Source organism: Lolium perenne, chromosome 5, assembly GCF_019359855.2.
Source record: "Lolium perenne isolate Kyuss_39 chromosome 5, Kyuss_2.0, whole genome shotgun sequence".
Taxonomy (NCBI): domain Eukaryota; kingdom Viridiplantae; phylum Streptophyta; class Magnoliopsida; order Poales; family Poaceae; genus Lolium; species Lolium perenne.
Window position 1 is genome coordinate 1,959,796 of NC_067248.2, and position 18,163 is coordinate 1,977,958.

The following is an 18,163-nucleotide window of genomic DNA, read 5'->3' on the forward strand; positions in this document are numbered from 1 at the left end:
CTGCATTTTATAGGGATGGGCCTTTAGTCCCGGTTGGCCTGGCCAACCGCGACTAAAGGCCTTCGGGCCAGGCCTGAGGACCAACCGCGACTAAAGCCCCTCCTGTCCACCAGCTGTCGACCGAGCCCGCTGGGCCCAGACCTTCGGTCGCGGGTCGCCTCCCGAACCGCGACTAAAGACCCCTTTAGTCGCGGTTCGAATATTTTGGGGACTAAAGGGGGCATATGGAAGCCTCTTTTTCTACTAGTGTCACTAAATACCTTTGAACTCCAGCGGGCGAGCACGACGTCCGGGACTGTGGCGAGGCGCATCTGCGGGGATCCTCTGGACCGTGGAGCAGTACAATCCCCCGCCGCCGGTGCCACTGTTGGGGCAGCAACATCACCAGATCGTGGGGCTACAGTGAAGGATTCCAATGGTCGTCTTGTCAACAATATTTATAATAATTGACTTTACTAAATTTGACCAACTTACAGGTCATTTGCGATTGCTACAACACAACCAGCAAGCCAATCCCCACCAACAAGAGACGTGAACATTTTCAGCTGCTACATTCTTGATACTGTATTCGATCCTCAACAAGCAAGATGATCTGAAATAGCCATATGTTCTTATTCAGACCAGATCCTTTTTGACTGAATGTTATTTCAAAACACCATTAGCGTTCAGCTAAAATTACTGTGGTCATTAAATGGCACCATCTCTTTCTGCAGAGGATCACTGAGATCGCCGGAGTTGTCACATTCGACCCCAAGTCCATTCGACCCCAGCTGACTGTAACTGTAACGTTGCTGGTGCTTACAAAAGCTACATATAAGATGATCAAGATTACCAAATAGTTTGAAACGTTTTGTTCATGTGAACTTTACTGATCGTTGGCTGTTGCATTCAATACCGAGTTGATGAGGATAGATGTTGGCTTCGAGGTCGTCGTGGCTGTAGTTGAGAAGCTCAAACTGAGGCACACAAGAAGCTCAAGACGAGGAAAGCTGATGTTCTGTTTTCTAAAATATGAATTTGTGGATCGTTATCTCCCAATGAATTATATCACACTGTAGAATGTTATCCGAGGACTGTACTTGTATCCAAAACATACAAGGTGTCACAGCCGTGGATATCGTGCACCTGGGAGTGGCCATAGCACAATGTACTAGTCTAAAAGAATGAGATTGGTCAAATTTACTTCATCCGCTGCTAACATTTTCAGCCGCTACATTCTTGATACTGTATTCGTCAATAAGCAAGATGATCTGAAATAGCCATATGTCTTTACCACCTGATGTGTTGTTCTTTTCTCTGATGCTTTTGGGCGGTTGTTTGTGAAAGGAAATTGCGCCAGCTTTTCATACCATCTTCTATCAATCTAGTTCCAGCCTTCCAGGTGTTGCAATCACCTGGAAGCTAGCTTTTCCATCATCTGTGGCTCCATTTTCTGTCCATTGTGCTAGTAGCGCTCGTATTGTTGTCCACATAATAGACTAAAGAAGTGGCAAATCATGTATGAGAAATGATGTATGGTAATTACACATTGCTCATGTACTTCGTGTTAAGAGATTTTATGAGATCAATAAGTACCATTAGAGCAAGTGTCCAGATGTCCATACGGTGAGTCAAAGGAGAAAATGACACCATGCATCCATGAACAGAAAACAGCTCAGAATACAAAGAAGCGAAAATGGCATTAAAGATTTAGAACGACATCAATTAAAAATGAAATTAAACTGAATAAATATGTGGCATTGTAACTTGAAAATCAAGCACCCTTATTAGCTCATCTCACATTACAGTAAACCATTTTCATCATCTAGCATCCCAGCTAGTAGTTTCCAGTGAACTCTAGTTTGCTTTTAGTTCTGGAACCATGCATGTTTCCATTTTACTGCCAAATCTTACAGGAGAATAGTTGGTAACAACAACCATAACATTCGTAAACAACTGAAACTTTAAAACTGCAGAAAAGAAAATTCTTTACAAATTTTGGTCGCTAGTGAGAAACTAAATGCCCAGGCTACAAGGATTTGCAACAATCTCTGTTTCATCATTTTCACAAGACCAACAAATTAATAGTAGGGCTGCCGGCTACTCGTCCCACTTCAGTTCTGGAAAAAATAAATGCACTGACGCGCCATGAAGACCATCACTAAATACCTGCTTTATAAAGAGAAATAGACAACAAATAATAAGCATACTACAACACAAGAAAATTTGATAGAAAGATACTTGTTGTTCATCACATTGAGCGCGTAAGTAATTATTATCGTACAATTCCCTCTGACCCTAGAATTGAATCTCTCATGAAATGCCTTAGGCCTATTCTTACATGGAGCACCTCTCAGTGAGCAGGTTAGTCTGTCGTTCTAATCACATCTTCTATTTAAACAATCAAGCTGCACCGTTCCTGATGAATTGCACTAATTCAGTTTCTATATTACTACTTCCCTAACTAACAGACAAAGCTTTTTTTAATTCGAATTGCGGAAAATGGCCAAATCCCAGCAAGCAAGTCACGGGAACGTAGACAAACTTCAGACAAAAGAAGGGAAAACAAAAACTACAGATCACTAGCAAACTCCCAATTACGTGCATGCGCCTAAAACTCTCCAGCAATACTCAATAAGGAGAACACCGAGTACTGTCAGCCTCCAATTGATACATGACTAAGAGTTAGGTAGAACAAGCGGACCCTTGCTTGCCACGCTCCAATTGTTTGCGTCAGTTTTTATCTGCTCGATTATTAGCTGAATAGGCTTGTAAAACTGAACATGAATTAGGTTCAGACGCGCGAGCAGGCTGGTGGTTCAACATCACAACAATCTAATGGTCCTCAGTCCTCACACATGATGATCGACGGCAATGCAACAAAGAGATAGACCAAGCAAAAAACTGCGGCAAGAAAACTACCTGCAAGCGAGGTGGTGTCCGCGCCGGCTCCGTGCAGGCCGACCGCGTAGGACGTGGAGGAGGCGGCGCCTTCTAAGACGTGCAGGCGGCGGCGGCGCCTGCAAGGTGGACGGTACACAGGGTGTTAATTAATCCGGTTTCGTACCTCAACAACCGGCCGGCCGTGTGACGTGAACGAGGCTAGATTCCTTCTTAGCCCAGCACCGTTCGGCTCATTCAGCTCCCAAGTGCGTTGACAAACCATTGCTTCTTCCTGCAGCCATCTTCATCAGGTTCGTTCTCTTCCCATCCATCCATCTCCTGCCTACAAGCTGTTTTGATCCATGCTTCGTTCATCCTCCCAAATTCCTTCTAGTTTCTCAAGCAAATACGGACTTCTTTTTTCTTTTCAAGATTTCTGCGGCAACCAAACTGTCGCTTCCCAGATTTCAGATCTGGTCTTTGGTTTGTATCCTACGTGCATGTGTGTGACTACCTCAAAGTCTCTCGTTTTGCTTCTGGATGCCCTTTGCATATGATTGCATCTCTCCCTGTACTTAGGATACTTATTCCCGGAAAATTCCGGCCAGCGACGTCTACTTCTCTCCGCCGTGATGCTGCTGCACCGGTTGCCTCCACCGACATGGTTGCCGACTTTCCCTATAGCTGGGCCTTGCATGGCTTCGCTGGTGTCGGCGCCTTATTTTTCGAAGGCATGTCGAAAGAGGCGGTGGCAAGGTTGAGGGCGTGCTCTGGGCGTGAACAACAGAGGTGGGTGGGAACTTGATCGGTGGGCGGGAGAATGGCGCTGTGAGCATGAGGGGAACTTTGGTGGAATAGCTGTGGGGTTTGATGTGCGGCTGCCAGACGGGACCCATGGGCGAAATCCGATGTGGCGCGGAGCGCCGGCGCTTTCGCTTCCCACCTCAACTGTAGGGGGCGACACGGGAATGCCATCTATTCTATTGGGCTCCAAAATCGGGCGGCCACTTTTGGGGTGCGCCGGTGTGGCCGAAAAACAGCGTCAGGCCTCCATAGTGCAATTGAGGGTGCTATTGTGATCGCTCGTGGAGATTCTCTAAAGAGAAGTTCTACTATCCACCGTAAAAAAGGAAATCGGACATTCCAAACATGCACTTATACTGTATTTTCCGCATCGATTATACTTTGGTCTACCAATTAGGTAAGCTATGCTAACTAATACCTCATGTTCTTCCTACTCAACTTTGATCGATCTAGTGCTTCCACCTGCTTGTGTATATCTTTCTTTGGCCATTGCTAGATCTTTGGTGATTTTTGTTTTCGAAACACGATCATTGGGGTGAACCATATTCTACATATGAAATGTAAACATTTATTTTCAGGTAACAGCTTCCTTTATCATTTTCTACAAGAAAATTAAGGTAGTAACATGGACACCGCACACGTCACGCCAAAGCCTATGTCGCTTCATTTATTACAAGAACTTACAAATGGTTTCTCTCGGGACCGGAAACTTGGTGGCGGCACGTATGGAGATGTTTACCTGGTACGATTTAAGTTCTCTACTGGTATTGTTAATGGCACCTTGCATACTTTTTCCTACTGAACATATTATGTCACGTATCAAACGAAAAAATTAAGATATTGGTTGGTGCATATTCAAGCATGATTATATATGTACCATTGTCTGCTATATACACACTATATATATATATAGTGTGTGTGTGTGTGTGTGTGTGTGTGTGGCATATGCTACAAAATTAGTATATTGACAGTGCATGTGAGATGTTCTATAGGGAGAGCATAAAAATGGAGAAAAGATTGCTGTGAAGGTGCTTAAAGAAGGGTTGGACCTTGACGATGAGGCATTTAAGAAGGAGTATCACAACCTTGCAAATCTTCACCACAAAAATGTTGTCCGGTTAGTTGGATATTGCCACGAAACTAAGGAAGAAATTCTACGGTACAATGGAAGGGTGGTTGTTGCTGATACCATTAAAAGGATGCTTTGCTTCGATTATATGCACAATGGAAGCCTTGATAGTTTTATTTATGGTATGATGTGTGGTCCTTCACTTGTACAGTAGGTAGTATGTAATAATTTTTGACATATACTTTGAGGTTGATATTTGTTTATTGTTACAGATGAATTTAATGACCGTAATTGGTGTACACGCTATGCAATAATTAAGGGAATATGCGAGGGCTTGGAATACCTTCATGAGAAATTAAAACCTCCTATGTATCATTTAGATTTAAAACCAGCCAATATATTACTGGACGAGAACATGTCAGCAAAAATCGCAGATTTCGGCGTGTCAAGGCTATTCTTAGAAGAAAAGACAAGAAAGACAAACAGTGCTCTAGGAACACTGTAAGCCGATATTTTCATGTGAACCTACATTTTCTGTACGATAAAATTTGCGTTGTTCGAATAGTATCACACATTAACATATATGATTTCTCATGCAGTGGGTACATACCACCAGAGTACATAAACGAAGGTTTGATCTCAATTAAGTTTGATATATTCAGTTTGGGTGTCGTGATCATAAAGATAATGACCGGACGAGAGGGCTACTTCAGAATTGCTGAAATGTCTTCCCAACAATTCATTGAGCTCGTAAGACAAAGTGTTGCCTTTTATCGATACTTATATGTCACATTTATGAAATAAAATGTTATTTTAAATTGTTAGGTACATATGGACTGGATGAATAGGCTACAACCGATATCAGTGCACGTATATTCTGGACAAGTAAGGAGATGCATCGAAATAGCTTTAAATTGTGTGGAGGCTGGCCGACACAAAAGGCCAAGTATTGGGTTAATCGTCAGTGCTTTTAATAAGACGGAATCTTGTGTCCAGATCCTTGATGCGTTAAGAAATGACTCAGCCTCATCGATCAACCAGGTGCGACCGCTAATGACAAGATTTATCTTTTTGTGCGATAATAAATGTATACACGATGATTTAATAGACCGTATACACTAGTGGAAAATGGGGCATCCATCTAAGCCATTGGTACCGGTTCCCTTACGAACCGGTGCCAATGGGGCAATCTGCACCGGTTCGGGGGCTCAGGCGGGCGAGGAGCAATGGCACCGGTTCGTGAGGGGCTTTCGTACCGGTTCGTGTTAGGAACCGGTACGAAAGGTCTTCGGCCATTTGTCAGACGCGTGGTGGGGCTCGGGTAGGACCTTTGGTACCGGTTTTTAACACGAACCGGTACCAAAGGGTGCCCCCTATATTATCATCAAGTCTCGAGCCCGTCCCCTGGCCGGCTCTTCTCTTCATCTCATTTTTCTCTTCTTCCTCTCACACACAAAATTTTTGCACCTCTCACACTCCAATAAATCTCTATTTTTTCTCCACCATTTTAACAAGATTAACGGCATGCATCTATCCAAGGGTTAGCAATATCATCCTTTCTTCCGGCGTTCCTAATTTAGCTCATTTCTTTGGTAGTTTAACTCGTACTATTTTTCTAGTGCTAGCAAGGTGTTTGATGAAATGCCTAAGTTAGGGATTTTACTTTTTTTATAATCAATTTGAGCTGAAATTATGGTATATTTTGTAGGTTTTAATTAGTATCATCCCCGTCCTCACCGCCGTCGATCGCTAGCGTCGTCCCCTAGCCGGCACCGTACAACCTCGGTGAGCCTCTTCTTTTTTATAAAAAAAACTTAGTTTTATGTGATGAACTTGAATATTAATTAAGTTGGTCACTCATATATCCATGATGTTGTGTACTTAATGATTTTTGATATACATATAAAATGCGGATGAGTCGACAATGGATGTACGGTGACCGGGTCCATCCCGAGTTCATTGCGGCATGCATTATTTTCTCAACGTGGCTGAGGCAAACAGGCAGTCGAATGGTTTCATGTATTGTCCATGTAGTTCCTGTAAGAATATGAAGGATTACTCTACCTCGAAGACCCTTCACGTCCACCTGCTGGAGAATGGTTTCATGCCCAGCTATAATTGTTGGACCAAGCACGGAGAAAGAGGGGTTATATTGGAAGACAACGAAGAAGAAGAGGATAGTGACAACTATCCCTTATTCACTGAAGACGGTGGTAGTAGAATAGGGGAAGACGAAGCTGAAGAAGAGCCCATTTTCGATGAGCCGATTTTTGATGACCCGGATGACGATTTGGGTCGGGCCATTCTTGATGCGAAGATGAACTGGAAATGAAAAGGAGAGGTTGAAGTTGGAGAAAATGTTAGAGGATCACAACAAACTGTTGTACCCAAATTGCGAAAATGGTCGAGAAAAAGCTGGGTACCACGCTGGAATTGCTGCAGTGGAAGGCGAGAGAATGGTACTTCGACAAGGGATTTGAAAAGTTGCTGAAAATAATAAAGAAGATGCTTCCGGGGGAGAACGTGTTGCCCTCTAGCACGTACGAAGCAAAGAAGGTTGTCTGCCCTCTAGGATTAGAGGTGCGGAAGATACATGCATGCATCAATGACCGCATCCTCTACCGCTGGGAGTACGAGAATTTGAATGCATGCCCGGTATGTAGTGCATTGAGGTATAAGATCGGGCGAGATGACCCTGGCGATGTTGAGGGTGAGTCCACCCCCGGAAGAGGGTTCCTGCGAAGGTGATGTGGTATGCTCCTATAATACCACGGTTGAAACGTTTGTTCCAGAACAAAGAGCATGCCAAGTTGTTGCGATGGCACAAAGAGGACCGTAAGAAAGATGTGATGCTTTGAGACACCCCGCTGACGGGTCGCAGTGGAGAAAAATCGACAGAGAGGTCAAGTCATTTTCAGATGACGCAAGGAACTTAAGAGTTGGTCTGCGTACCGATGGCTTTCATCCGTTCGGGGAGCAGAGGTCCAGTCCATAGCACCTGGCCGGTGACTCTATGTATCTATAACCTTCCTCCTTGGTTGTGCATGAAGCGGAAGTTCATTATGATGCCAGTGCTCATCCAGGGCCCGAAGCAACCCGGCAACGACATTGATGTGTACCTGAGGCCATTGGTTGAAGAACTTTTAGAGTTGTGGCGTGACGAAGGTGTACCTGTGTGGGATGAGCACGAACAAAAGGAATTTAACCTACGAGCGTTGTTATTTGTAACCATCAATGATTGGCCTGCTCTTGGTAACATTTCAGGGCAGTCAAACAAGGGATACAATGCATGCACACACTGTTTAGGTGAGACTGATAGTATTTATTTGGGAAACAAGAATGTGTACTGGGCATCGTCGATTTCTTCCAAAACAACATCACGTAAGAAAGAGAGGAAAGCATTTCGGAGGTGAGGCAGATAACCGAACCAAGCCTACCCGCCCTAATGGGGAAGTTATATATGATATGGTCAAGGATTTAGAAGTGATCTTTGGAAAGGGTCCCGGCGGACAATCTGTTCCGCATGATGTTGACGGACACGTACCCATGTGGAAGAAGAAGTCGATATTTTGGGAGCTACCCTACTGGAAATTCTTAGAGGTTCACTCTGCAATCGACGTGATGCACGTGACGAAAAATCTTTGCGTGAACCTGCTAAACTTCTTGGGCGTGTATGGGAAGACAAAAGATACACCGGATGCACGGCAGGACCAGCAAAGTATCCACGAAGGAAACAACCTGAATCCAGAGAAGTATCAAGGTCCTGCCAGCTATGCTCTTACCAAAGAGGAGAAGGAGATCTTTTTGAAGTCCGAGTAGCATCAAGGTCCCGTCTGGCTTCTCGTCGAATATAAAGGGAATAATAAACATGTCGGAGAAAAAGTTTCAAAACCTAAAGTCTCATGACTGCCACGTGATTATGACACAATTACTTCCGGTTGCATTGAGGGGCTTCTGCCGGAAAATGTTCGAGTACCCATTGTGAAGCTATGTGCGTTCCTCAATGCAATTTCTCAGAAGGTGATCAATCCACTTACTCTACAAAATTTACATAAGGATGTGGTCCAATGTCTAGTCAGCTTCGAGTTGGTGTTCCCACCATCCTTCTTCAATATTATGACACATCTCCTAGTTCACCTGGTCGAAGAGATTGGCGTTCTCGGTCCTGTATTTCTACACAACATGTTCCCCTTTGAGAGATTCATGGGAGTCTTAAAGAAGTACGTTCATAACCGTGCTAGGCCGTAAGGAAGCATCTCCAAGGGCTATGGAACAGAGGAGGTCATTGAGTTTTGTGTTGACTTTATTCCTGACCTTAAGCCGATCGGTGTTCCTGAATCGCGCTATGAGGGGAGACTGCGTGGAAAAGGCACGCTAGGAAAGAAATCAGCAACGTGTATGGACGGACATTCTTTCACTCAAGCACACTACACAGTTCTACTTAATTCCATCTTGGTGGCTCCGTACAAAGAGGAACACAAGGAGATCTTACGCTCTAAATACCCGAGCAGCGTGAAGATTGGATTGATGGAGAACACATGAAGACTTTCGGCGGTTGGTTGCAAACACGTCTCATGAATGTCACCGATGACGAGCAGCTGTACTTGTTGGCCAAGCAACCATCTTCTACTATATCGACTTTTCAAGGGTACGAGATTAATGGGAACACATTTTACACTTTGGCCCAAGACAAAAAGAGCACCAACCAAAACAGTGGTGTCCGCTTTGATGCAGAAGATGGCAATGGGAACAAGGTCACATATTATGGGTACATAGAGGAGATATGGGAACTTGACTATGGACCTAATTTCAAGGTCCCTTTGTTCCGGTGTAAATGGTTCAACCTGAAAGACGGGGTACGGGTAGACCGCGATGCGGAATGACTACGGTGGATTTCAAGAATCTTGGGTACGACACCGAACCATTCGTCCTAGCCGATGAAGTGGCTCAGGTTTTTTATGTGAAGGATATGTCTAGCAAACCGAAAAAAAGAAAAGAAAGGCAAGAGGACACATCATACGATGAGCCAAAGCGGCACATAGTTCTTTCAGAAAAAGAAACATCGTGGGAGTAGAGGACAAGACAGACATGTCAGAAGATTATAATAAGTTTGACGATATTCCACCCTTCAAGGTAAAAATTGACCCAAGCATCATCTTAAACAATGAAGATTGTCCATGGTTGCGTCGCAGTAAGAAGAAAGGGAAACGAGCGAAGAAAACTCAGAAGACTAGCTAGCTACATATAGGGATCATAACTTGTGTATCTCAATATGGAAATCACTTTTGTGTAATGATGTTACTGTATGTAAGATATTAACAATGGAGATGGTTGGCTTGTTTTACTAGTTAAGTCACGGGCTTGTATGTAAGATATTAATATAGGGCATGTGCACCAAGGGCATATTCGAGAAGTTCCGCCACGGGAGATTTCCCACCGACAGGGCGTCGTGCGCTACATACTTTATCTCATCGAGCAGAGCGTTCTTATCCTGCCGACAGCTTTAGTACCGGTTGCACCCACCAACCGGTACTAAAGGTTACCCACGCGTCCTTATCCCACCGACAGGGCGTCGTGCGCTACATACTTTATCTCATCGAGCAGGGCGTCCTTATCCTGCCGACAGCTTTAGTACCGGTTGCACCCACCAACCGGTACTAAAGGTTTGCCTCGATCTGTCTTCCCGCCTATTTTCTTCCCGCGCTTTCCACCGGTTCCCGCCTCTGTCTTCCCGCCATTTTTTCACTATATATATGTAGGCTTGGCCACCATTTACATATCACATCTAGACTCATATCTGCAAACCTCATCATTCTCTCCCATGGCTTCCATCGCATCTCTAACCCCCCGGGAGGCGGAGGCGCTTTGCGCCTCGAACTACCCCTGCCCGCCGGGCTACCGCGTCCCGACCGGCTGGTTGCTAAGCGTCGGAGGCGTACCGGTCCCTCCAGTCCCTCTAGGTGTGGCGCGCGAGATGGCCATCACGAACCACTACTACTTCGAGCTCACGCCGGGCAGCGGAGGAATCCCCAGTGGCCATCCCGACTACAGCCCGACTTGGGAAAGCTTCTTCATCAATCGGCGTGAGAGGGCGCTTGCCAGGCACGAGGAGGGCGGCCCGCCTCCTCCGAACTTCAACGAGGCCGGCCGTCGGCTGTGGTGGCGCGGCCGGACTCTCCAGGGCGTCATGGCCTACCGTGGCCCCCGCCTGCGCTACCCTCAGTCCCAGCCCACGCGTGCTCACCCGCCGACGTTCGAGTACCGCGACCCCGATGCCAGCGACGATGATGACGGCGACTACGACGACTACAGTGGCGAGTACTACAGGGCTAGGCAGGAGTATCACAGAATGACTCCCCGAAGAGAATTTGGTCATGTATCTTTAATTTTCAGTTAAGCTATGTACTTTTAATTCGAGTTCAATCGTAATAAAATTTCATTCCCGCCCTTTCTTTCCCGCCTTTTTTCTCCCACGCGCGGCGTCGTGGCGGGAAAGTTTCCCGCGCGACGTCGTACGTGGCGGGAAACTTTCCCGCGCGGACGGCGTCATGGCGGGAGTAAAGAAAAGAAATAGAAAAGAAACAGAAAAGAAAAGAAAAGGAAAAAATAAATAGAAAATAAAAGAAAAGGAAACAGGAAAAGAAAAGAAAAGAAAAAGAAAAGAAAAAGAAAAGCAATAGAAAAAATAAAAGCAATAGAAAAGAAAAGAAAAAATAAAAGCAATAGAAAATATAAATAGAAAAGAAAATAAAAGAAAATAATAAATTGAAAAGAAAAGAAAAGAAAAGAAACAGAGAAGAAAAAATAAACAGAAAAGAAAAAGAAACAGCAAAAGAAAAGAAAACAGAAAAAGAAAAAAGAAAAACAAAAAAAAACCTTTGGCACCGGTTGGTGCCACCAACCGGTACGAAAGGCCTTTCGTACCGGTTGGTGGCACCAACCGGTGCCAAAGGTCGTTCCCAGGCATTTTGACTTAGCCGCGCGGCCAAATCTCCCCCAAATCCCCCAAAATCTTCACAGTACTGCCGCGCGCGCGCTCGCCGTCGTCCACGCCGTCGAGCACCACGACGTCGCCGCCGTCGAGCACCACGCCGTCGAACTCCGCGCCGTCGCCGTTGCCATCGTCCGCGCGCTCGCCGTCGTCCACGCCGTCGAGCACCGCGCCGTCGAACTCCTCTCTCTCTCCGCGCGCGCCGGCAGGTACGTACGTCCTCCACGCCGGCCGCCGCACCATGGCGCCGTCGGCGTCCCTCTCCCTTGTCCTGCCCTCGCCCGCGCGCTGCACGCTGCCTCGCTGCTGCTCCGTCTAGGTCGGCGTCTCGCTGTGCGCTCCCGGCCTCCGCCTCGGCGCCGGCCAGGTCACGCCCGCAGGGTGTTCGACCCAATGCCGAGCCGCGCGTGCGCGGTGGTGGAGGCCGTGCGCCAGGGAGATCGAGGGAGGCCGTGCTCCGTCTAGGTCCGCGTCGGCACCCCGTCAGCGGTCGAGCTGGTAGACGAGGTCGTGGGGATGCGGAGCGGCACGAGCTTGCCGCCGGAGAAGAGCTGGTCGGCGGGGAGAATGGTGGACACCGCGGAGCACCCGGCGAGGAAGAACTCGAAGTCGGCGCTGGCCTTGCCCGGTCCCGCTCCCGCGGCCATGGACGCGTCCCTCCCGCCGCCGGCGTCGTCGAGGCTGAAGGAGACGCCGTTGAGTTTGAAGAGTTAAAAGGGGCAGCGAATATTAGAGTACCTATTTTCCTAAGTCAATGTAAAAGAAAAGAGTAGTATGTGTTCTCGAAAAAATAAATATTTTTTGACAAACATGCATTAGTATTAATTCCGGAGAAAACAATCGATGAACAACGAAACATTATTAAGAAATATAGAGTGGTGGAAGAACACATGCAAATGTGGGCCATTTGAAAATAAAATTGAGGAGTTACTGATGAAGTGCGGTAGGGGCGGACGCGGCCGACGAGCGCGTTCTGGATGTGGAGGCTGCGCACCCGCACGCCGGAGCACGAGTCGATGGTCACCGCCGTCGTAGATTTAGGGAAAGAAAAAATAGGACCACCGTAGTAGATTAAGAGAAAGAAGAGCGAGAGGAGGAACACCGAGTCCATGGAGGAACACCGAGTCCATGGAGGAACGCCGAGTCCGTGGGTTAGGGTTAGGGTTATTGCTTTCTTCATTTCAATTGTTATCCATCTAGCAATCTGTTATATGATCATGACAAGATGAATGAAATATAATTGCTTTCTTAATTTTGTAGTGACATTGAGCTATGGCGGACGGCACCTTCGTCCGAGATGAGGAGGGGGAAGAAGCGGTGCAGAAATTGATATATGAGAGTGCCCGTGGGGCTGATGGAGATGAAACAGATTTTGCCGACTTTCTGAATGATTTCGGCGAGGGACTTGAGTCCGAACAAGTTAGAAGAGACAACGAAGTTTCCATAACAAACTCCGCCGAGGTGTATATTTATGTATCAAGTCTATGTTCATATCACTAGATGCATTCATTTATTTGTATTTCACTTATTAACGAATAATTTTTCTATTAGCCTTCTGGAACATCGAGCAAGTCTGTTAAAACAAAACGAGGCCCGACGCGAGTTCTAAAGGGCGAGGGTAGGTTAGCCCTCACGGCATTTAAGGATAATGGTGAACCGGTGCATCCCAAAGATCACTGCACCAAATTTACAAGTCAAGCTGGAGTTCTTGTTAGGGACCATGTACCGATCAGCATTCGAGAGTGGCATAAGCCGAAGAAAGCGGACAATGAAGCTAGTTATGTCAACGACGCGATGAAAAAGTTTCTTTGGGAAACTCTGCTGACACGCTTCAGCCTACCGGAAGACATGACGGAAGGCCAGAAGAATAAAGTCAAGGAATGGACTCTCAAGAAGATGGCCATACAATTCCAGACTTGGAAGAAAAATTTATGGGACAAATATAAGAATGAAGATCCAGTATTCGATGATAATCTAGTGAAGATAAAGGATCACTGGCAAGAATTTAAGAGGTATAAGCAATCGTCTACTTTTGTGTCTCGATCGGTCACAAATAAGAAAAATGCTGCAAAGAAGACAATTTGGCATCATATGGGGTCAGGTGGCTACAAGACTGCCATTCCGAGGTGGATAGCGTATGAAAATGAACTGATGGCTGCAGGAATCACTCCACAGACATGGGACTGGCCCGAACGGTCCAAGTTCTGGTTGTTCGCGCATGGGGCAGGGTTGGACCCAAAGACAGGGCTGATCGTTGCGGAGGGAAAATGGAAGGAAAAGATTGAGCAAATCGTACCGAAGCTTGTAGCTGCAATTGAACAGGTTCGAAAGGGAGAGTACATTCCCGATAGAGAGAATGACGAGCTGACACTCGCTCTGGGGAATCCTGAACACGTTGGACGGGTACGAGCTCGCCCAGGTCTCACCATGAAGGAAGCGTTCCCAGAGTCCGCTGACACTTATAGAAGCCGTTCGCGGAAGAAGAAGAAGGATGCCGACATTGTAACGGAATTGTTAACTAGGGTGGAGGCGCTTGAGAAAAATCAGAGGCCACCTGACCAGCCGATGTTCCTACAGGATCCTCAAGCCGATGCCGCCCCATCTCAGCGAAGAAGCAGTGTGGGTTCCACGCATCTTGACGGATGTGGAGGAAGCTACCCCGTGGATTATGTCACGGAGAAGACAGATTGCGAGCTCTATATGTTATTCAGAACCGCGTCTGTTAAGGTGGCGGTCGGTTATGTTTACCCAAGTGAAGAAGGAGCAACGCACCACCATATGCCCATTCCACCTGGCTGTGTTCGTGTCGGGGTGGATGAAGTTGTTCCGGCTTTTGAATCAGTGGAGCTTGATATTCCTAGAGGTGACGATGAGAGGACACTTGCCGATGTCAAGCACGGTTTCGCCCTATGGCCGAAGAAGTACGTCGTCCTTCTGCAAAGGCCACCGACTCCTCATAGCAGTCCACATGAGCATCAAAGGCCTTCGACTCCTCCTCCTAGCAGTCCACATGAGCAAGCAAAGTCCATACCTACCCGAGAGGGACCCCGACATGAGTCCACCACCTCGAGATCCTCCGCGTAAGACAGCGCCTGGTAAGCGGAATGGTACGCCGCCTAAGAAGAGATCTAGAAAGGAGAAACCACTGCCGCCTATTGAGAAGTTACCTTGGGAAAAAACTCCCGAGGAAAACCAGGAAGCCGTTGAGTCCCAGCGGAGGGCCTTTTTTGCTAAGAAAGAGCCAGAGATACCTTTTGAGAAGACACTAGATCCGGTGAAGGTTTATCGTACAGTCGAGAATCTGTATAACCCTGAACCATCGCCGCCATCTGACTATAGGCGTTCTATTGAAAGGTCGTACGACCAAATGATGGAGGCGAAAAACCCCACTACCAGCTCGGGTATCAGGGAGATAAAAGGGATACACCAAGTCTACCAGCTCGGAGAACAACCCGTTAAATCGGTCCCCCCTCTAAAGGTGTTTGACGAGAAGGCCGTTCAAAGTTCTCGACAAATCTCAACCGATTACGCCATGGCTAAGGTAGTATATCAATATGTTCAAGGGAAAGATTTGGTCGAGAATCTCAGCAAGCTACCAACAAGTATGCGTAACTTGCATACGTGGTACGGTGTTGCCGCAAAGGGAGGGATGGAGACTATCATGGTGCGAGTTAAGGAAGAGCACTACTTCCAAGAATACTCTGTGAGCGTTGACTTCTCCGAGCTTTTCCAGTTATACAATCTTCGGGCCCTCGACAAATCTATCGTCAGTTGCTATTGTCTGTAAGTGATTTATTTATATAATTTGAGAAGTCTTTAGCTCAGCTCCTTGATTATCTGCAAATTATAATCTTTTGTGCGCTATGTTATGCAGATTGAAGATGCTCGAATGCAAAAGGGATGAAATCAAGGACATTGGGTTCATTGACCCGGACACAATGCATGTCAAGACCATAGAAGAACCCCTCTATAACAGGGATACACCGGAGACTTTGCTAAGGTTTTTGAAGCGACAACGTGACAAAAAGACAATACTTTGGCCTTACAACTTCCAGTGAGTGTTACTCTCTTATAACACATTCTATTTTGCTCACTTATATATATGACACTACATATTTAAACGTGCGCAGGTTTCACTTTATTCTTATCGTCATTAAAATGTACGAAGGAGAAGTTGAAGTCTTTGACTCACTAACCAAAGAGCCTATACAATACAAGTCTTGTTTTCTTATGCTCAAAAGGTAATTCAAATTCTTATCGGTTTTTTTGTTAGTTTCCTGATATCAACTGATTGATAACTCTTTTGTGCATTTTCTTTTGTCGGGCAGCGTATGGGAAACTTTCATCAAGGAAGATCAGTCCCATGATTGGAAACCGAAGCTGATATGGCGTGCGAACAAAGTAAGTAGTACTACCTAGGTCCACACACCTTTATCATACTTCATTATTGTTTGACTGAATTATATTCTTGTACAGAAATGCGCAAAACAACCACCGGGGACTAATCTATGTGGATACTACGTTTGCGAGTACATCCACAGAATTGTCAGCGAGAGAGCGAATAATGAAAGAAATAGAGAGGTACGAAAATAATATTCACAAATTTATTTTCTTACCATAAGTTGTGCTGAGTTTCAGTAATAATTGTTTGATTTGTGATTTGATATAACACACATAGCTCATGTATTCATCTTATTCTTTTACAGTTGAGAAGAAAGCGGGAGAAGATCGGAATCGAGGAGCGCTTCAAAGCAATCGGCGATGAATTGGCGGGATTTTTCCTTCGGGAAGTCATACCACCATCCGGAGAGTACCACTATGCATAAAGATCTTCTCCAGCTCCTCGATTGCTTTGTGTGTATATATAGTTTGACTCGGAGTGTACCACTATGGTACATGTGTGTAATAGATCGATCTTCATGCTTGTACTATGGTGCATCGACTTGATTTGCATCGGAGAGTACTACTTATGCAATTACATGTGTGTTATATTATATGCACCAACTTTATATGCATCACCTTGATCTTCATGTACTACGTAAACCCAAACGCATTTCCGGTGCATCGACGCGATATGAAACGCTCCGATACCCCTAAACCCCTACAGAAACCCTAAACCCTGAATTCTCTGCCGCGGCAGAGATTCTCGAATTTTTCCTGCCGAGGCAGCCTACCTTTGCCACCGGTTTGTAGTACAAACCGGTACGAAAGGTCCATCGACGTGCGCTCTCCTGGGCGCCCACGTGGAGGGCCATCTATACCGGTTCGTAAGGAACCGGTAGGAAAGGGGGGGGGCCTTTTGCACCGGATATTTTATACCGGTTGCTAAACCGGTGCAAATGGCCCTCTGGAACCGGTATTGATCAGCGTTTTTCCACTAGTGATAGTCACCAACTGCAGTATTTGCATTTTTACTGTTGCTTTATGTCGTGTGAGTTATGTATGATACTCTGTCATAACATTACCATTCTTATGCTCTTAAAAAATCGCTACCTTTTAATCACGTGTTTACAAAACCGTGACCACAATTGTAGTCATATCCACCACATAGTAAGAATCTGGCATAGTCGCAGCAGGAAGCTCTCCTTGTACGCAAACATTGCCACCGCTGCCATCTCCGATCCGGACCGTTCACTCGTTTCTCACAGGCCACGGAAACACATGGAGGGAAGAGCAGATCGACCGCAGGAGAGCTTGGGAGGCGATGTCCGGCGGCTGCTTACCGTCAGCGTGTCCGGCGGCTGCTTCCAGCGATGGATAGCAGTGGCTTCGAGGCGGCACATATGATCGTGCGAGACTGCGAGGGGACGTGTGGCGTATGCGTGAGAGATTGGATGCAGGATTAGCGGGAGGTGGAACATATTAGGGAAAAAAAACCGTGCGTAATTGGTACTCTACACGCAATTAGCGGAAGTAGTACATGTAACAAAGTATGGAACGGTCACTAGAGAGACGGTATCAAACATGGGATAGGATCAAATGTTTCTGCCAAGTTTGTGACTTTATAAGCAGGTTCAGATTAGATATATGTTTGTTTTTGTGTGTGGGTGTTAAATTAATTACCAGCTAATTTGGATTATTCTTGTAGCTGTGCCCTTGCATTACCGCCGATGATATGCTGGATCTCGTGAAAGAAAAATTGATCTCTTATCAACTCTGCATAACTGACAACAGAAGTAAGGGGCGCTTAGTAACAATAACAACCGCTTGTGATCCGGAAGTTGGTACGTCAAAATCTGAGGTCCGTTTTGCAAATCAACTAAGTTGACGTGCTATATGTCTCAACTATCCATGCATCACGATATTGTCTAATATTTATTCTTTGGTTTGCGCTATTGTTTTTCTTACCTACTGGTATGGGTTGTTCATTATCCGGCAGCCGGTCAGACCAAGAATCAAGGTAACACAGATTTATTTATCACTTCTGTAACCATTGC

General features: G+C 46.0%; 2 protein-coding genes and 1 long non-coding RNA gene across 3 annotated transcripts in view; all 3 read left to right on the top strand.

Annotated features, from left to right (window-relative positions):
- The first annotated feature begins 403 nt into the window (after positions 1-403).
- On the top strand, positions 404-1,277 carry LOC139831191 (uncharacterized). Its single transcript, XR_011745856.1, has 2 exons — positions 404-564; positions 714-1,277. It is a non-coding gene; the product is annotated as an uncharacterized lncRNA (long non-coding RNA).
- Positions 1,278-3,031: 1,754 nt separating this feature from the next.
- The window catches only part of LOC127319773 (putative cysteine-rich receptor-like protein kinase 39), a 250,813-nt gene continuing 235,681 nt past the window's right edge, over positions 3,032-18,163 (top strand). Inside the window, exons 1-8 of the mRNA XM_071819710.1 lie at positions 3,032-3,173; positions 4,245-4,408; positions 4,659-4,917; positions 5,008-5,236; positions 5,335-5,485; positions 5,561-5,776; positions 17,815-17,967; positions 18,106-18,126. Of these exons, the coding sequence (XP_071675811.1) occupies positions 4,292-4,408; positions 4,659-4,917; positions 5,008-5,236; positions 5,335-5,485; positions 5,561-5,776; positions 17,815-17,967; positions 18,106-18,126 (1,146 nt within the window). The 5' untranslated portion in view covers positions 3,032-3,173; positions 4,245-4,291. The remainder of the gene's footprint in view (positions 3,174-4,244; positions 4,409-4,658; positions 4,918-5,007; positions 5,237-5,334; positions 5,486-5,560; positions 5,777-17,814; positions 17,968-18,105; positions 18,127-18,163) is intronic.
- LOC139831162 (uncharacterized) lies at positions 11,704-16,741 on the top strand. Its single transcript, XM_071820520.1, has 9 exons — positions 11,704-11,935; positions 12,987-13,187; positions 13,278-14,740; positions 14,784-15,509; positions 15,601-15,780; positions 15,857-15,967; positions 16,055-16,127; positions 16,203-16,307; positions 16,433-16,741. Exons 2-9 carry the CDS (start codon positions 12,999-13,001, stop codon positions 16,550-16,552), a joined length of 2,967 nt encoding a protein of 988 aa, XP_071676621.1. The 5' UTR covers positions 11,704-11,935; positions 12,987-12,998; the 3' UTR covers positions 16,553-16,741.